This window comes from Spermophilus citellus (assembly GCF_964194105.1).
Source record: "Spermophilus citellus genome assembly, chromosome: 11".
Taxonomy (NCBI): domain Eukaryota; kingdom Metazoa; phylum Chordata; class Mammalia; order Rodentia; family Sciuridae; genus Spermophilus; species Spermophilus citellus.
In genome coordinates, this window is record NC_138192.1 from 127334533 (window position 1) to 127354718 (window position 20186).

At 46.2% G+C, this 20186-nt stretch overlaps 1 protein-coding gene across 1 annotated transcript in view; it reads right to left on the reverse strand.

Moving 5' to 3' along the window:
- DNER (delta/notch like EGF repeat containing) overlaps nucleotides 1-20186 on the reverse strand; it is a 298589-nt gene that overhangs the window by 158402 nt on the left and 120001 nt on the right. The window contains exons 2-4 of the mRNA XM_081262396.1: nucleotides 16322-16681; nucleotides 13727-13821; nucleotides 11153-11319 (exon numbers count right to left, since the gene is read on the reverse strand). Coding sequence (XP_081118522.1) covers nucleotides 11153-11319; nucleotides 13727-13821; nucleotides 16322-16681 — 622 coding nt within the window. The remainder of the gene's footprint in view (nucleotides 1-11152; nucleotides 11320-13726; nucleotides 13822-16321; nucleotides 16682-20186) is intronic.

The window sequence follows — 20186 nt, forward strand, 5'->3', positions numbered from 1 at the left end:
GAGGCCAACCAAGTTCAAGACATTCCTCAAGTCTAAAGCCTTGACACCTGATCATTCATCCCTTCACAATTCATGTCGCCCTGGAATCGACTGTATGATTCATGCAATGTTTAACATGCACTCTCTTCTCTTTTACCTCCTTATGTGCGGCGTCACTCAAAATCACTGACACCTGGCACAGAACACAGAGCATATAAGGACACTACTTGTTACATGGACATTTACAGTCATCCCCTTACTTCAGCTATGGGGGAAAGAGCTCGTTTGTGCCGTCAGTTCCCAGTCAAGTTCTCTGCAGTGGCAAATCCAGGTCATGGATACAACGGAGAGAAGAACGAACGACCAAGAAGCTCCACTGGCGTATGAGCCGAAAGGGGAGGAAAGGAAGAGGAAGCCTCCAAGGCTGGTGCTGGGCGGGTGCTCTGGGGAGTAGACATGGAGAGTGGGAGAGAGGAGCTTAAACAGCAGGTGCCAATCCTGCTGCACATAGGAGTGTACTTTTCCCACTCCTACCCGCATTTCCCCAAACAGATGAGGGAAGATTTAAAGTGCTTCCATTCACGTTTGGGCTACGACTACGTTTATCTGAATGTGCCTTGATCAACAAGACCGGGTCATGTGGCCACAAGGTTCATCTGGGTCACAAAATGAGTGCATCCTGTGTGCCGGAGGCACACAAAGTCTCTCAAAGTCAGAGACCGGAGTCTTTGTATCCCCAATCCTGAGAACAGTGTCCTACGCAGAAAAATTAGTCAATAGTTGGTGCTAAGCAGGGTCGTAAAGAGACGAGCAGACGATGCGGACCCTGCTTTATCAGGGTAATGTCCCAGAGGCTGCCACTCAGTAGTAGTGAGGTAGCCCAGCAGCATTTCTCAATGTGTTCCTTTAAGGAGATTTCCCGTTCGTCTACCCAGCAAATATAACTTTCGTAGGTCAAATTCACAATTACAGCATTCAAAGAGCACGTCTTGCTAAGGAAGCATGTGAAAACCAAAAACACCGTGGCATTCAGAATCCAAATGTCAGGGAGAGCTCTGTCGATGACAGAGCAAGGCAGTCTTTTTGAAATTCAATCCTAATTATTTATATTCCTCACGGGAATCTAGACTCCCCTCCCCTGCTGACACCCCCACTTTGGCCCATTTACTTGCTGCTCTGAGTAGCCCACTCAAGAGCTTTGCCAAAAACAATCACGGCTCCCATTTTGTGAGGATAGAAGTTAAATGTTCCTCTCTCAAGCCTCCATGATAAGTTTTCCAAATTTTAGTCTTTTCTGGACCATCCTTTGCCCTATTCTCCCGGAATCATTCCAGCCTCATAGAAAGCCCATGATAAAAGGAACTGAAATATCAACCTTCAGGATAGTGTACTGGGAAAGCCAAGAAGGGCAGAGGAGGTGGAAGTGACATTTCAGCCTTCTGAAACACAAAGGTGTGCACAACAGCAGTGGAAGACACACCCCTAGAACAGGTGGATTCGAGAGAGACCTGGAGAATAGAGGCCACTGTGTCCACGCCCCCACCCATGTCCACTCTGATGTGCAAATGCAGCGACACCACGGAGCCGCTGCACTGATCACTACTGTGGACTACAAACGCCACACGGTGGTGAAGCCACCGTAACACCTTCTCCTGAGGGACACACGCCATGACCACTCCTCTCCTTGAGATGCCCACAAGTCTTTATTGGTGAGGAGTTGCTGCTTCGGGGTGTGTGTAAATGTCACGTGGAATCTGGTGAACAGTTAGCCAAAGCCGAGGGAGGAAGAACAGTGCCCAACCCCCTTGGTAAACTGGCTATTGTGAGTGAAAATTGGGCAGAAAGTTAATTTCTTAGCATACATCAAAATTTGACATTGAGATATATAAACCCTTTGACCCAGCAAATTCCATATCTGGAAATCTAACCCATCAGAAAAGACACAAAGAGGTGTTGATAGTCATGTTTGAAATACTGTCTAAAAGGTGAAGGGAGGGAGGGGGGTCTAACTGTTAGACAATAGCATATTGAGTAACTGAATTATCATAAGTGGAGGCAACTGAACACCACCCAACCATTAGAAGAACACTACAGACTTACATTTATTAGCATAAAGGAAAGCTAGTGGGACATTAAATGTTAAAAAAAAACTAATAACAAGACAATACATGAATTATGTTCTCCTTCCCAAAAAACGTGTGTGGGTGTATGCACGCCCTGTCACACAAAGAAAGGTGTCTTCAAGAAAATGCCACAAGACAGGTGTACTCTGCCAGTGGAAGACGATCAGAGTAAATTTCAGTTTTCCTTTTCTTCCTTCCACATATCACTTTCATAATAAGAAATAAACAATAGAACTGTTCTTTGTTTAATTTTTCAAAAGAGAGTAACTGGAAAATTACCTTCTTTCTCTGAGAGAAAACCACTGCGGGGGGGGGGGGGGACACATATTTAGCACAGAGAAGCTCTCCCCCCTGCCTCTCTGTCCATCCCCTCCCTCCCTCTTTCTTCCTCTCTTCCTCTCTCCCCCTCCCTCTTTTCCAACCAACCCCCTTAGAAAGAAGAAAGAGAGAAGGCTTGCATTTGGCCTCCACAGAGGCATTTTTAAAAAATCACTTTCTTAGTTGAAATCTGCACTGGCCAAAGCTAAGACAAACTTGCAAAGGCATGAGGAGGGCTGTCTCTAAGTTGGAGGAAGGCTTTTCAAAAATGTTTTCATCAAATTCTGTGGGTAAGATTTGGACCAAAATTCACTACCATTAGTTACAAAATAAGGTATTTCTTTCCAGAGTTAATAAGAAATTCTTTAAAACATAAAAGTAATTCTTTATCATTCGATTTTTCTAAATTGATTTGTAAGTAAGATGCACTGGTTTTTTAAGTGAAGGACTGAAGGAGAGGAAAACCAAATGGAGTGAAGAGAAAAGGAGAATCAACGGTACAAAGATGAAGCTCGGGTTTGCTTTGTGAAACCAAGGAAGTCTCTCCGCCTAGGGTGCTGGGTCCAATCTCAGGAGAACCATCTGCAGCCGGTGTGTTGTCTTAAATTCTGAAAGCAAACCTCAAAAAACCACAGAAGCGCCTCAGCACCTTGCTCCATTGCCCTATATCTGGGCTGGAATGGCTTCACTCCACCATAGGGTCATCCTTTACTTCTCAGTTAGTTCTTGGAATCTGCAAACTCTAGTGTGCTAACGAGTCACCAGAGGAGCTTGTAGAAGATTCCTCTGCAGAGCTATCCAGCCTGTGGGAAGACCAGTAATCTGCTTGGCTCACAGGTCTGGCTTGGAGGGGAAGAGGAACACCTCACGTATCTTTAGTCATCTGCCCCGTTCCAGCACAGTGGAGCCTCTGAGCTGTAGATGGCCAGCTATAGCTGCCATGCATGCCCATGGTGGGGTGCTTTCAATAATGCTCAATTTATCATCATAATCAATCCACACAATAAATAAATGATGCTGACCGTGACAATATTTAGGAAGAGAGGAGCAGGACATGAAGTTTAATGACAACTGATTTTTTTTAAATCCTAATACTCAACAATCCTAATGCTCATTGATCTTAATACTCAATGACAAAAAGAAAATGAACAATAATCCTGATTGCTAATAACACTGAAGTGTGGTTTAAGTGCAATTTCAATGTCACGGAAGCCTCTTATTAGCAAATGTGAAGTGTAGGAATTGATGTAAGCTGTGCTCTTCAGAGCAGCTCCATGCTCCCTCTGGTCTTCTCTAGCTTTTACTTTTTGTTTGAACACATCCAAGTTTGGGTTTCTTTTTTTTCTCTATTATAATAAGCTCCACAGACCTTGTTCAACTCTGGTTTTAAGATGACCATAAAAAGGTGAAATATTTGCATTTTCATTTTTAAATCTTAAGTTTCCATAGAAAGAAGATGTTAATGATTCTATAGGTGGTAACCTTTCCAAACTTTGACTATTTTAGCTCCCAGAGAAAGATACTTAAAGGACAGATGTAGTACTCCCAAAAGGATGAGAAGTTTCTGCCTTCTTTATCTTTCTTTTTTTTTTTTTGCATTTGATCCTCTAAAATACACTTAATGTAATAAAAGGGGGGGCATTTAAATGTCACAGAGATGAGTTATGAAAATCTACAAAGATTTCTTAAGATTGACATTTTGCAGCTGGGAATTTTCTTTGCATGGCATTTATGGAGCAGTAACTTTTGTCTAAACCAAATGTGATCAGCCAGGTGAGCACCCTGTGGTCACCATGGTTTCCAGGAGCTAGGACACCGTCTCTTCTTTGTAGAGGTCTACAATTCAATGACATAAAACCAACATTAAAAAAAAAAAGTTGGTGAAGGAAGAGAATATTCAGATGCTGAGTTGTGTGATGATGGCTGCAAATGCTGCTATTAGAGGAAAAGGAGAGACCAACAACCAGCAAAGCCACTGGGGAAGGAGCCAGAGTAAAGACCACACTGGCAACCTTAGAAAGGGGTGTGGAAGCAGCTGCATGCAAGAAAGAGGGGCTCAGGAAGATGAGCTTAGATATTTTGGGAAATCAACCCAGCCTCGCTGGGTCACGGCTGAGATACCAATATTGATCCCTATGCTAATGGAGCTGAATGCTGCCTGTCTTATGCAGAGAGAAGCACACAGGGGACGTGCCTGGTGGGTCTGGGCACACCTCCAGAAAGAGCAATCCAACCCCATGACTCAGAGGCAGGAAAGAAGCAGCCCCCCACTGGGCTGGCGTCAGCATCTAGGAGTGGAGCATGATCCAAGGCAGAGCTACTGGAAGATCAAGAAGTCAGAGTCCAGACCACGGAAAGGAGGGGTCTTCCTTGTGCAGCAGCAAGATAAGGTGACAGTCACAGGGACGGGACTGGAGGCATGGGGACCTTATACTCGAAGGAAAGAGATTTTTACTCCAGGAAGCCTACGGAAGCCCAGGAGCTCTGCGTGTGGAAGGGAAGAACCCAGTTTAACATTCAGTCCAGGGTCCAGGGACCCCCTAGCCCCAGATTTGGATAGTAAGATACACTGTGGCACACCCCCCCCCCCACAAGTGAACAGCCTGCCTGGACACTGGAGGCTGCAGGTGACAGAACAGAGCCTGGCACTAAGAGAACTAAGGGGCAACTTTAGAATGTGGTGTGGCAGCAGGCTGCATGCAAGAAAGAGGGGCTTGGGAAGATGGGCTAGAACATTTCAGAAAATCAACCCTGCCTCGCTGGGTCACGGCTGAGAGGCAAATATTGATCCCTAAGCTAATGGACCTGAAAAAGTCATGCTCAATGAAAATGTTATGTAGGTACAGTAAAGGACATTCTGAAAATCAACTGTTCTTCCCACTATCTTATTTCTTTATATCCTAACTCATTTTTTATGATCCAAGAGGCTTATAGAAAATACATAACACTAAATGGCAAAATGCAAATTTAAATGAACATCAGAGGAAGGAGAAACATAACCTGAGGTTAGAGTGTGTAGGAAAGAGATAAGTGGGCCCTCAGGTCCCTGCAGCTGCCACCGGTGAATGGCCACTTTGATCCTGCATCTCTGCATAGCCCTTTCCAACAGGAGGACGACGGAGGCTGTGCACCCGTCAGCCCCAGGGGTATCCTTCCTTCTGACATGCCTTGGTCTGTCCCTGGCCTCTCCCTCCTCTATACCTTCCCTGCCACAGTGAGTGTCCCATAGGAGATGGATTCTGGCTGCTCTACATGGTACCCATGGCCAGGAAGCAATCGCAGGAGCTGGAAGCCAGACAGGAACGAGAGGGGAATGGTGGGCAGATAGGGAGAGGCGGACCAGACTATTTATTGCTGAGTTAAAGTCCTGACCAAGAAATGATGTGCAAAATGAGACACCCCAATCTGACCTAAGTTATTTTTAGAACTTGTGTTTTGAAGGACGTGGCTTATAGGAACAGAAGGGAGGGAAAAGATACCATTCCAGAATGAGAAAACAGAGGTTCATTAAAGACTCCAAAGGGCTACCCGAAAATTCACATCAAAGACCAGAAGATTCCCTCCATTTCTTTGGAGGATGAATGTAGAATCCAAAAAACATGATCCATACCTTGAGCACCTCACTTGATATAAATTTGCTCATATCTAAGAACAGAGATAATACAAGGTAGTGAGATTTTCCAGGTTCTGTTATATATTTGTTGAAATTAAACGTCATTCCCAGTTGTGACAGCCAGTAGTATGGAGCACTATTATTAAATTAATCACACAGAGGCCTGGGCCACCGAGTGCCACACCTCCATCCGGTACCTCCCAGGAGAACACTTTGCCTGCCCTTCTTTCCCTGGTGGAGTTTGCTGCTCCTTCCTTGAGTCCTCTGGCCACTTTTGCACATTCCTTGTCATGCCACATGCCACCCCACGCACCTAGAGATGACACCTAAATCATCTTCACATTTGCAAACTAGAAAAGTGTCTGAGAAATAGAGGCTCACAATTCCAGTTTTCTAAACTAACAGACTAAATATTTCCAATAGTCCTGCTGCCCACAAATGTAAGTGAATAAAACTAGATTAAATTCCTCAATATAGACTTAGGAAGCAGATAAACCTGCAAAGGAAGCTTCAGTGGATAAGCAAAGAATCTTAAAAATCCTATGTCTTCTCACAGGATCACACACAAAGCTTAAAGCAGTGGCTCTGAAATTTCTAGGGAATCAGATGCCCTTAAGAATCCAGTGAAGTTTTGACTCTCCTGATAAAGATGCAGAGATGCACACAATACATTTTCAGGAGATCCACAGTATCCATGAAATACACCTTTGCACCCCGTGACTCCCAAAATCAGGGGCAATTGAGCCCAGAGTGCAAAACTTTTGCCTAAGAATAATAGTATTGGTTGGGTATTGAGAATTCTGTTGTTTTTAAAATATGCCTAAATAAACTATTAGACTCAAAAGACTATAATCTCCTCAGGACTGTAATTCCAGTGAGGACAAATACACAGGTAAGTCCATGAAAAACTAAACCCCTGGGCCCATGAAAGACTATTGCACCAGGGAAGTCTTATCACCTTAACAAGAGAAAATTATTCACCTTTCTATAAACTCCCTATTCCTGCCTTGTTTCTCAAGAGAAGGGAATGAAGTGAAGACACTGTTATAGGAATCATTTTGCAAAACAAGAGTCTTAAACTGAGCTGTGGCACACACCCATAATCCCAGCAGTTTGGGAGGCTGAGGCAGGAGTTCAAAGTTAGCCTCAGCAAATTATTGAGGCCCTAAGCAATTTAGTGAGACCCTACCTCTAAATAAAATATAAAAATGGCTGGCAATGTAGCTCAGTGGTTAAGCACCTCTGGGTTCAATCCCTGGTACCAAAAAAAAAAAAAAAAAAAAAGAGCCTTAAACTAAAAAATAAGGTCAAGGAGGACTCTCCAGCCCCCAGGATACACAAAGAGGTTATGGGGTGATGGGCAGACTTGGAAACCATCCAACCCAACCAAGAAATTAGTTTCAAAATTCCAGGAATTACTGATTTCCAGGGCTCTGTGGCTAAAATGACATTCCTATGGGCCGCACCTCACGCTATGTATTCCTTTGTGAATTAAAGAGAATCTAGAGTTATAAGAGAATCTCCGGGGATCATAAATGAAGTACCACTGGTCTGGATGAAATATTCCAGTACATGTATTGTTATAACATAGACGTAAAAATGTGCTGAAACCACAAGAAAGCTTGGCACCGAGAAAACAGGGGTTAGGAGCAGGAGAAGAGAAGGAGGGAAGAGAAAACGGCAACTGTAAGAAAGTAGAGCAACTGCCAAGAAGAAGAAGATGAATGATCTGGCTCAAAGTGAGAACAATTTCAAAGAAGGACAAAGGGATAGACTACCCGATCCAGCTAACAACAAGTATGGAGTAGGAGAGGAGAGTGCGGAAGGGAAATCGGTGTGCCCCTGAACAAGCAGGTAGGCAGAAGTGTGGGTGAGGCTGACGTGGCTCCCGGGGCTTCCGGGGAAAGGGGAGGACTGAGCAGAGTGTCCCAGGCTGCTGCGTGTTAGACAGAATTTGTAAGAATAAAAGGAGATTTGAGAATCCACGTGGAGTAGAATCGTTGGCAGCCAATTTCCATATCAGAGACTCAAAAGAGGATGGTTTAAATGAGGAAGAATGGATTTGCGGGTGTGAGGTAGGGAGAGTTTGGGGTGCAATGCAGCTGGGGATGGGCCCGGTAGAGCGAGGACCACCAAGCAGAAGTGAGGAGACCTGTCCCTTGGGGCAGGAGACAAGAGGAGGAAACGCCTGGGGAGGGGTCCAGAGGGGCTCCCCCCCCCCCCCCCGGGAAATGGTTCCCCATTCCTTCAGCAGCTTTCTCTCAGAGGTCACATCCCAGAGGGCTGCTTGGGCCTCGCCCCTGAGGTCACCCCTCACATCAATGTGCTCGAGCCACTGCAAGTAAAAGTATATTTACACTTCCTAAAGACACGGGGTCACGCTAGGCTTCATGGAAACCTGACGAACTTTACTCCCTGGAAACACAAACTGTGGGGTGACTGAGTCACTAGGCTAATGAGTACCTCTGATGCTCCCCACAGGGCAGACAGCGTAAACAGAGGTTGTTTCATTATTTACCCCCAAACAATGCATAAAGCAAATAATAAATGTGGGAGAGATGCATTGAAGAAAACCAAAAGGGGTGATTAAGGAGAAGGCAGAGAGTGAAATCTGGTGGTAACTCAGGAGGGAACAGGTTGGTAGAGAAGACCCAGGGACAAGGGTCACACACGTCATAGAAACTTCTCTGCTTTTTTCCCTGAAAAATGTTAGTAAGTCAATGGTAACGAAGGAAAACTAAGAAAGTTAACTGTGGGCACACTGAAACAGGCTGAATCGCGCACATTGGGGTCATCTGGCCTGGGCCGGACATCACACTCTCAGCAGACGACTTCACAAGTGTAGAAGAAAGGACTGCATCATACCTTCACTCTCCCCATGAAGGTTCGATAAACGTTTGAGGAGCTAGAGGTGTGCAGTCTGATTTAGATGCTACACGAGGTACACGTGTATTGAAGTATCCTGCGGACTGGTACTCCTGTAACTTTTATGCTTTTTTATGTATCGATTTAAAAAATAAATATATTATACTCCTTAATTCAAAATAGATTACCATAACCTAAAAAATAATTAATTTTTAAAAGGTATTCAAATCTACTGACAGCAAACAACCTGGTCTCCCCAAGACACGGAAGGGATCCTTCTGCCATATTGCATGGGAATACCGAAATGCCCTGGCCAGAGGTTAAGTGTATGGGGTCTGTAGATAGAGTGGAGAGACAGGAGACGGTCCACCCCTGTAAGTTTTCCAAGCTTCTTCCTAGAAGGGAGCAAAAGGGTCTGAACCACACCGCTCTGGAACTCTGGCCTCCCCTGACATGGATGTTTTCTTCCCACCTGCATTAGCACCAACCTGTCCGTCTGTGACATGAATGTGTCACTGTGCTCTGCAAAATGGTCTTTGCTAAAATGTATTCATGCCTAAAGAGCCCAGATTAGGAAAGTGAATTATTTTATTAAGCTCCTTTTTTTTTTTTAGTTTTTATTTTTTAAGCTCCCTTTGTTAACAGAATAAAAAGAGCATTAAACACATGTCAATGTAGTAAGCATAAGGCTTCTTCCCTGATTACAAAAGATACATCTTGTTTCTTTAAGACAAAGAGATCTTGTAAAGGAGGAGGCTGGCAGTGTGTAGGTGTAGCCAATTTATCACTGTCACTGTCGGGAAGCTGGCCATCGCTCCTCTGCAGGGGCTGGCGACAGGACCGCCCGCCACCTCAGGGAGAGGAGAAGGGAGGCAGGGATCTCTGCTGTGGAGCCAGGCTCTGCAGCAAACAGGAGCCCCACCAGCTCTAGCCAGGAAATCTCAGACAGCAGATCACAACATTTCTAAGTGAAAGAAATGGTATTTGGAAAGAAATGACATTACTCAAATTCATTGCCTCCCCGTGATAACCTAAAGTCTAATGTGGGGAGAAAGAGTCCCTCAATTTTGAGTATGTGAAATTAATGTTTTAAGATTATTCCTCTAAGGAATAATATATTTGGGCAGGAGTGTGGCTCAGTGGTAGAGCACCTGCTGAGAGTGCATGAGGGGCCCCGGGTTCAAACACCAGGACGGGTGGGGGGGGGGAGAAAAAAAATACCTCCCAGGAATAATAAATTTCAACCAGAGAGATCATTTTTTTTTCCTTAAAATTGCATTAGCAAAATGAGTTCAGGCTGTATGTGAATTCACAGAATTTCTCCTATCTCAAAAGATAAATTTATATCAATGCTGGTAAATCCCTATTAATCCCCACCTGCACTTCTGTCCCTCCAAACTTAAACCCATGTTACAACCAAAAGGGCATAAATGCCAGCTAATATTTCAAACGGGTGTAAAGATCCCATGCTCTAAAGGAGAACGCTAGAATACCTGGCTGGACACAAGAAAGTATGAGCTGCAGGAACAGGTGGGGGCATTAGACTGGCAGGGGCAGATTCTACCCTTCAGCTTGTGTCTTTACGTGGCTGCTATAGATGGAAGAAGCTCTAATAAAGTCCCTCACATCAGCAAAATTAAGGGGCTAGAGTTACAAGTTCCAACTCGAGTAGTGCCCTGCGCCAGGTGAGGGGTGAGGACAAGTGGTAGAAATGGTCAGAATGCTAAGCCAGGGGAAAGGTCGCCTACGAAACTGTCCAAGTGCAGCCCTTGGGAGGGCATGGATGGGACTGGAGAAGGGAACCTGGGGGCTTGGCTGTCTGAAGGACATTTCTACCCCAAAGAGAAACTCAAAAACAGCTCTCTGGATATGTGACGAGTTCAAGGAAGTTAAATTATGGAGGCAAGAAAGAGTGAAAAGTTGCAAGAGGCCCATTCAGCAGTGGGTGTGAGGCCAAGGAGCCCAGAGGAAGCCGTAATCCCTCCTGTGACATCTGAGCAAGTGGCTCAGGATACAGTCTCTGGAACCCAGAGCTCCTGCTTCCTCCACTTTGAGCCACACTGCAGATATTACAATAGAAATCCATTCTGATTCCAAGTCAAACCATATCTAAAATGGAGGAAAATAAATAGATATCTAAAATAGTTGATATCTAGAATTCATATTATCTGAGAAAGATTTCCAGTCTATGTCCAAACACCAACCAAGTTTGTGCTGAATCAGACGTGGTCTGGAGGAGACCGCTGTGACTCACCAATGAAGTGATTGTGCCCCAAAGTCAGCATCTCCTCCAAGAGGACAAGGCCCCCGGGAGCCTGGAGGGGGGTCACACTTCTTCCGTCGATGAGGGAGCACTGTTGAAACCCCGTGGCAGTGACCTTCCACAGCAAAATCAGAGAAGCCGTGGCATCTTGCCGAATTCTGAAAACAGGAATGATGTCATTGAAAAATCTCTTCCAGAAAAATCCATCCCAGAACCAATTCATCAAGTTAAAGCTAAAGGCAACATGTACATCCCAGAGATGTGGGGAAGCTGAGAGAAGGACTGTGTGGACACTTGTCAACTTTGGGTACCCCCAAGTTTCCCCACATTTACTAGAAATGTCTAACTCCCACCTGCTTAAAACCACCACAGGGCAACTGAAGGGTGCCTCACCTTGGTAACAATTTTTAAAAATGATAAAAAGAGCACACTGGTTCCTTTGCAGACAAATCCACACAACATAAAAGAGCCTTGCTTAAATTTATCTCAAATGTGTACGGCAACTCAACACGACCCCCTGGGTTGTATTCACTGCCCAAATGAGCAAACTGTGTCATTCTCCCTGTCCCCTTCAGGTCTCCCCTGGTTTCTTGTGGTTTTCAGGATACAATCCAGAGAATGAGCTGCCATCAAAGGCCCTCAACCCCTCCCTGCTCCGACTCCTGCACCTTATCCCAGTAACCCAGCACTCCAGCAGGGAGGAGCTACCCTGTCTCCTCCCAGCCCAGTTCTCTCCCAGCTCCTCCATCTCCACCCAGGAAATACACAGCTTCCCATTAGCAGCTGCCCATTCTCCCTGTGTCCCGGAAGGACTTGGTTCCACCTCTGGCTGAAGGTTCCCAGGGTGCTCTCTGCAGAGCTGTTCCCCCAATACAGAGCTCCAGGGGGGCTCAGGAAAGTTTGGTAACAACTGAATGCATGAATAAATTAAATTGTAAGGGGCTAGGAAACCCCACACATGGATTGGGGTGCCCACAGATCATCTGGCATTCTGACTTTGCTCAGTCTGGGTCATTTCCATCCAGTTCTACAGCCTAACAGGGTCTCAGGTTTGTTGAGAGAGAGGGAAAAAAGCGTTTAAAGGGGCAGAAGACCAGAATAATTCAGACAGGCTTATGAGAGCCAAGTAGTATCATCTGAGCAAGAAAGGCCTGGGAGATGGTTTCTTAAAAAGGAAACTAGTACACGAGTTAGTCACTAGCGCTCCTCGGCACTCCCTCACGCGGCTCTGGACCAGGGCTTTCAGCTGTTGTGAGCACCTAAAACCCTGAGGACCGGGGTCCCCCTGCTGGTGGAGCTGGGAGTGGCCTCAGACCCGACTCCCTGCAGGGACCTTGCTCCTGTGTCCAAGTCCACTGCCCTTTCTGGCGCTTCCCCTACCAGAGGAACCTCAAGACCTGGGGAAGAGAGTGCAGGGGCACTGTAACCAAGTCCCCTTCCAGATGCCACTATTGGGAAAGCAAGATGGGCAAAAAGGACCCATATTTACGAAAAAGGACTAGAGTGCCCACAGTCCCTTCAAAGGAAAGTAATGCATTGAAATGGTTGATCGGGACCTCATGTCCCCAACCTTCTAAAATCCCCAACGACTGGACAGCAAATGTCCAGAGACTGCATGGGTGGTGTGAGGAGGGTGGAACGAAGGAGGACAGGCAGAGGGGGTGTCAGCCAGGCTGGACACGGTGGTGCTGGGTCTGCCCCCACTCCCCCCACCGCGAGTACCCAGGGCTGACTCCTCTGATGCAGGAAAGCTGATTTCCCACTGCTTCTCCTCCATCTCCCCCTGGGGACCATGAGCAGTTTGTGATTTGAAGAAGCTTAAACTTAAGACAAAACACTCAGTTGCTTGCTTTGAAGGAGAAAATTGTAATGTGAGAATTTTAAATTTGGGATAAATTATGCAAATGAATTTAACCAAATGTTCTATTAATATCTTAAAAGGCCAGTAATTCTGGAAGCTACAGTCATGTGGGAGATGAGGTGCCTGGTTTCAGGTCTCATCTGAGGCCTCAGGGCTTTGTCCCCCACATTAGCCTCAACCAATCCAGTCTCCTCCCTGCACATCTCCAGCCCCCTGGGTCCCAACTCTGAAGTCCTCTTCCGAGACAGCTTCCTCCAGGTTTCAAGCAGCATGGGCTGCGTCTACCTGTGGACTCTGTTCATGATCTGCAGACCACTGCCCCTTTACAGTGACCCTTGCACATCCTGGTGCTGACAGGTACATCTGTGGGCACCACCCAGCACACAGGTGCTAGTACCAAGCTTAGCAGCTGTTCCGTGGGAGTGGGTGGTTTGGATGGCTATTGTGTTTCTTCAGGTTCTGGTGATTGTTTTTTTTTTTTTTTTTTTTTTCCTGCAGTACTGGGGATTGAATCCAGGGATGCTCTACCTCAGAGCTACATCCCCAGCCCTTTTTAATTTCTATAGAGACAGGGTCTTGCTAAATCACCCAGGCTGGGCTGGAACTCTCAATTCTCGTTCCTCAGCCTCCTGAGTCACTGGGACCACAAGTATGCGCCACTGCACCCCGCAATCTTAACAAATTTCGACCAAGAATCTTCTTACTTTACTGAGGTGTTCTGTGGCACTTCGAAGGACACCAGGCGGCCACCTGCAGAGCTGTTAGAGCTGGCATTCCCACAGGCGCTGTCGGGGACCACCTGGAGAAAAGGAGGACATGCTATTGGGTTGATCACTCACGGTACAAGGCAAGGTCGCAAAGCACAACTCCATGAGCCACACCCCTGGGCCTCTCCAGATGAGGCTTCCATCCTCCTGGAAGGGACACATGCATCCCTAGGCCTTAAAAGAAGAGGAGACTTTGCCGTGACTTTATGAACTGCAGCTCCCACAAGAGCAGTCTACAGGTTTCCAGGACTTTAAAAATGGATAAATAAGCTATTTTAGGAAAAGAGGCACAGTCTCACTCCCTGTTCTTTTTCATTCTCTGTTCCTTGCGCATCCTGGTGCTGACAAGGGACTGAATGCTTAAAAAACAGGAGGGATTGTGGGTGTGAGTGTTAGTGCCCAGGAGAGCACATCTTCACACCTGCAAGGACAGGGAGCACCTGACCCAGCTCCCTGAGCCGAGCAGGGAAGCTGCCCTTCTTCTCTCCTGAGGGCCACACCTACATTTTTAAATTGAATTGATTAACTAATTGTCTTCACCTAGAGCAGCCGAAAACAGGAGTATGAAAACACTTCCCCACCACAGAATCAACTGAAAACAATAGAGAAACGTCAGCTATTTCCTCCAGAGCCCAACACTTATTTGCCAGAACATCCTAGAGCTAAATTCTGTGGCTAAAATCCATCTTTGATACTCAAAGACTTCCAACTTGTTAAATTTGTGGAAAAGACACTGGTCATTGAGTATCAGTCCTCTAAGCTCCAAATCGCTTCATGTTTTCAAAGCAGCATTATTTCATGAAAAAGGGAAGCCCAAGCACATCCCCCCATATTTCCTGCCGACACTTCTAACCTGCTTCTTCAACAGCCCAACAGCCCAAGACAAAGAGCACGACTACAAGATGGAGCAATTCTTCTTTACACTTTCCGTCTGAGGAAAGCATGACTTTAAATACACAGATTGAAATGGCTGGTGGGGGAGAGATTTTCTTTAAAGGATGCTTCCTTGATAAACTTGGAATCAAATCTAGTTCACATTCAATAAAGGCGCATCCCGCAAGGAGGTATTCAAATCCTAACTTCAAAGCACTTATTAAGAGTCTGGAATCAGAACCAGTTTCACAGCATTTTAGACAGCTGGAACTATCTAAACAAACAACTGCCCTGCAGTTGGAACAAGGCCTTCATAAACTGAGCGGCACTAAAACGAAGTGGGTCCACCCGTGAGCAGGCAAGAAAATAGGAGAAGAAACTTCACTGCCTCCTTTACAACATCAGGGACATTTTTAGACACCTTCCTCAACTCTGATACATGCTTTGCAAAGACCCATGTGTTTTTCAAGCTATGAAATTTGTAATAATAGGTCACTGGGTTTATGTGGATGTTAGATACATATAGTGGAAGATGTGGGGTGGAATTATGTTCTACCAATGTCACCTCAGATTCTTGATGTGGATTCGCCTTCCAACTTTTCTAGCCAGCAAAATTATACTTTATGTAAACTTTTAGAAGCCTGTCAAAAAATCTGCAGGATGAGACTTATTTTGGTACCTGAGTTCAAACCCAGGGTGCTTAACCACTGAGCCACCTCCTCAGCCCGTTTTCATTTTTTATTGAGAGACAGGGTCTGGTGAAGTTGCTTAGGGCTTTGCTAAGTTGCTAAAGCTGGCTTTGAACCCAAAATCGTCTTGTCAGCCTCAGGAGTCACTGGAATACAGGCACGTGCCACCATGCCCAGCAGGATGAGACTTTAGAAGACATTGAAGGTATAACAGCCAAAACCTGATAGACTAAATCCCGTGGAAATATTGCAAGGTACCAAAATTAAAAACTAAACAGTAATATGATAACAGAAAAAAAATCAGGTCTTTAAAGGTTTGTATTGTCCCAAATCCACATATTAAAACCCTAACTCCCAGGCTGATAGTATTAGGAGGCAGGGCCTTGGGCAGGTCATTAGCTCACAAGGGAAAAGCCCTATGCATGGGACTAACTCCTTATAAATGAGGCCTGAGGGATCCTGGTCCCCCTTGAACCATATGAGGTTACAGTCAGAAGGCACTTCTATGAATGAGTGGGCCCTCCCGAGGCTCCAAATCTGCCCTGATCTCGGACTTCCTGGTCTCCAGAACTGTCAGGAATAAACATCTGTTGTTTATAAGCCACCTAGTTTATGTGTTTTGGTTACAGCAGCCCAAACAGACTAAGACATACCCTAGGAAGGAAAACCAGTTCAACAATGACTTGATTATTTGACTCTACACTGAGGTGTCTGCCCCCAAATCAAATATTATCTCACAGAAATGTATGTGGATATCACTCCAGAAAATAATCTCCTTCACTTTGGTTTTCATTGACTCTTTTTATGCTTGCAAAGCCATGATACACACAGGTACAGAGTAACATTACCCATGTTTTGGTTCAATAGAAAACTTTATAGGTCTTCCATCTTTATTGCTCAGATAAGAACCACTAGAATTATCTTAATGTTTCTGATATCTTATGTGAAATACACCATACAATGAGCTCACCTCCACTTGATCCCACTTCATTTCTACAACTTTCTGCCCTGTTTTCGGCTGCCAGGTTGGCAGTGTCACTGTTGCCTGAGAGCGTGGCAGGATTATGTCAGGCTCCTGGGTGGCAGGGACAGGCTGAAGCTGTCTGGGCACCATGGACTCAGTCCAGCCAGAGGCTGGGAGACTGGGAAGTGCCTGTTCACAGTTGAGACCTTCATAGCCCTTGTCGCAAGTGCAGAGGTAGCCATCGCTGCTGCTGCTGCTGCTGCTGGGGCTGCTGCTGGGGCTGCTGCTGGGGCTGCTGCTGGGGCTGCTGCTGCTGCTGCAGTTGCCATGGCGACAAGGGCTGCTGGCACAAGGATCTGCAACGAGCTGAAACGAGACCATAAATGGGTCAATTATTCCCTCATAAGAAAAGCGGTGCGATCGCTGGGAAATTAGCTCAGAGTCACCGTGATGTGGAAACGCTGTTCCTCTGTTCTCAGTTATGTGTGTTTCCCAAGGTCATCCCAACACTGACCTTGCTGCAGAGAACAGGCACCCAGCCTGTGAAACTGCAGTGGAGAACAGCCTTCCCCCAACCCCAAACCCTAAATACTGCTGATTTCAGGATCCCGTTATCTGGAAGAATTTTCTAAAACAAAAATCGTTAACATCGAGGCTTATTAGGAAGAAACCAAATTTGACATTTGTAGCTGTCTGTCGTGACAAAGGTTTCAGGAATCTCAATTGGAATCTCCTTTTTCATATCCTGGACCTTTGCAAAGTTTCCTCGTGGGCAACGATGGACCGATTTCCCTGCCCTACAGAGTGGGCTTACCTGGGTCTCCCAATTTCCTTCCTGCTTGGCAACCCTATTAATTCAATAGCATCACTGTTTGCATGAGCATTGAAGCTGGACGGGGGGTGCTTAAGTAGAATTTAATGACATCTTTACCTCATTATTTTGGAGAGGGATCACAAAGACATGTGACTCCCGATAGATAATGGAAGACAAAAATTTGATTATATGTCTTCATGAAGAAAGAGTATCTCCGAGTCCTTTGCTGCTGACCTCTGGGGGGCCATTGGTTGGTACTTGGGGACACTAGAAAACACTGGGGAAAGATGGACTGCTCCTCTGGAGGCCACAGAAGGGGTCGGGGACGTCTCAGTACTATTCAGTTATGATTTGCTTCTGTGATAAGAGAAAATGAGATCTCTGGCTGCCGTACCCTGGGCTTTTCAGAGCTGATTGCAAAAAGGACTCAGTGCAGAGTAGATGACAGAGAAACGGGCCCCTCAATTCTCTTGTTGAAATGAGTTCACACACATCAACACACGTGGGTAGAATTCTGCCTGGTGAAACGGCTACTCCTTCTGCTAATTATCCTCATCTAACAATTTCCAACCAGCTCCTTAAGGAACAGCAAGGGATTTGGGATTGAATCAAATGAAGCTCCGAAAACACCACATTAATTCTGTGCTATTACTTGGCAATTCCATCACAGAATCTCAGATAAGAGTGGCCGGGATAGTCCCTGAAGAGATACTCAAACATCAATAATTCAAAATATTGATCATCTATCAAATCAAATTAAAACCCTCTTTCCAAGGAAGACCAAAGCCCTTGCTAATCTGGGCCCTTCCTACCTACCTTCTGAGGTCTTCTCCTCCCGTGGACCTTTCTCCTGCCCTGCACCCTCCCTCTCACTTTCTGTCCCTGGACTGTGCCAAGCTCATTACCACCCCAGGGCCTTTGTGCCTACTGGCCCTCTGACTGGGATGACTTTCTCCAGACTTGTACGGCTCTCTCCCTCATTTCATTTAGTTCACCACCTCAGAGAATACTTCCCTACTAGGCAATCTAAAATAGTCCCTTTCTTCTATCCCACAAAAACATGAGTTCCATGAAGGCAGGAACTTAGCTGCACCATTAGCAAATCCCTGTTATGCCAAGGGACGCAGAATACATGGGAGAGACCCAGATTGATGGATTGATATCTGGGAAGCGGTGTGTGCTGGGGAGGATGTGAATGGCTCATTTGGTCACGACGTTAGCTCGTGGCTGATTTATTTTTAGGAAGGCCTCGTGGAATGGTGTCACCTCAAGAATTGTTTGACAGGAAGAAGGAAGGATTTAATTAGCTAGAACAAAGAGGACGACAAAGCTATGCTCCGTAAATCAACTTTAAAAACATCTGAGGTTGGCCTAGACACTAAAAGGGATTTTCATACGTGCAGACAGAAAACAGGTACACGTTCAACAACAAGGATTCACACAAGAGCTGATCTGGGAGCCCAGGCCTCACTGCACAGCTTAGCGAAGGGTGCTACCGGCCGAGGAGCACCCTGGGGTCTCTGCTGTCATCACGGCTCATCCTGGGGGAACATGGGGCTCCTCGACAGAGGCGCCAGGCACAGCCTGAGCCAGCATGTCCCCCCTCCCACAGTAGAGGCCACCTGGTCCCCAACACATGGCCACTACGTTCTCAAAGAGCACTGCAGTGTGGCAGTTCCCTTGTCCTCCCAAGAGCCCTGAGCCTGTGTCCCTGTGTCAGAAAGGGAAGGTCAGAGGGAGAGAAAGGCCCGTCACAGCCAGAACCATGCCACGTCCTCTGACGTCCACAATTGATATCAAATTATTTTCATGCAAGAAAATCCCCGTGGAGAAGGCAAAAGGCAAGGGTCCTATTTATGTAGGAGACAAAAGGTGAAGACAGGCTAAATGTGGGTGAATGAAAATCACTCTGAATGCTTTTTAGCATAAAGGTAGACAAGGCCGATGCTCAGTGAACCTGACTGAGGCCTTCCTGTGCACCAGGGGCTGTGCCAGGCCTGGGGGTTAATGCTGAAGGCACAACAGAGCCATAGACTCTGCCCCCAGAGTGTTCATGTCTAAAAACCTATTCAGCACTAAGCAGAGCCAGTGCCACCTGCCAAGCACTGAGCGTTGAACAGTTCACCTCCCTAAGTTCCTACCCACAGCCTCTCAGGTATTTATCATCCATTATTTTGTACTGAGGCTTGGCACTGACTTTTACTCAGAATAACAGTCAAAGTTTTCACAAAGTCTTACTGGCCCATGTGATCCACCCACCCCAGTCTCTTGAGCCTCTCCCCCCAACACCAACCCCAGCATTGCTCCAGTAAGTCCCCAGACACTCTCCTGCCTCAGGGCTCTTGCACCTACTCAGCCTGCACTGCCCTTACTGCTCATTGCTGCCCTGAGCCTACTTCAAGTCTCTGCTCCCATGCCACCTTCTGAGGAGGGTGTCCCCAAGCATCCTATGTGACAATGTAGTCTCCAACCCTGTCACTGTTGACTCTTCCCGCTTTGGTTGATTTTTTATAAAACATCTGTCATCTAACATATTGCTTTTTTTAAAAACTCAGATATTTTCTACCTTCCTCCACTGGAATGTAAGCTTGGAGAGAGCAGGTTTCTTTCTTTTTTTCTTTTTTCTGTTTTGTCTACTTGAGGGTCTGCCCCCAGCACCAGGCACAGGGAGGCTGCAGAATAAACACGCATTGAGCAGGTAGGTGATTGATGTTGTGAAAAGAAGCTCCAGAGCCCGGGAGGTGTGTAGAACAAGTCAGGTTCTCCAAACCCAGTCCCAGGTCTTGAGAACATAAGTCAAAGAACAGAAGTCAGTGACCCCACGACAGTGTTTTCACATCTGCTATAGAACAAGGGGAAGTCTCTGCAGCCCGAGCCGGAAGGCAGAACCAGCCCAGCCTGCAGCCCTCACCTGGAGGGCTCTGCCAGCCAAGCCACCTCTGTCCTCAGAGACATCTGCGAGCACCACCACAGTGGGCACAGGTGCTTGCAGACAAAGCTGGATGACCAAGGACAGGGCCCACAGCGATGCTCGGTTTGCCATATCCAGGTGACAGT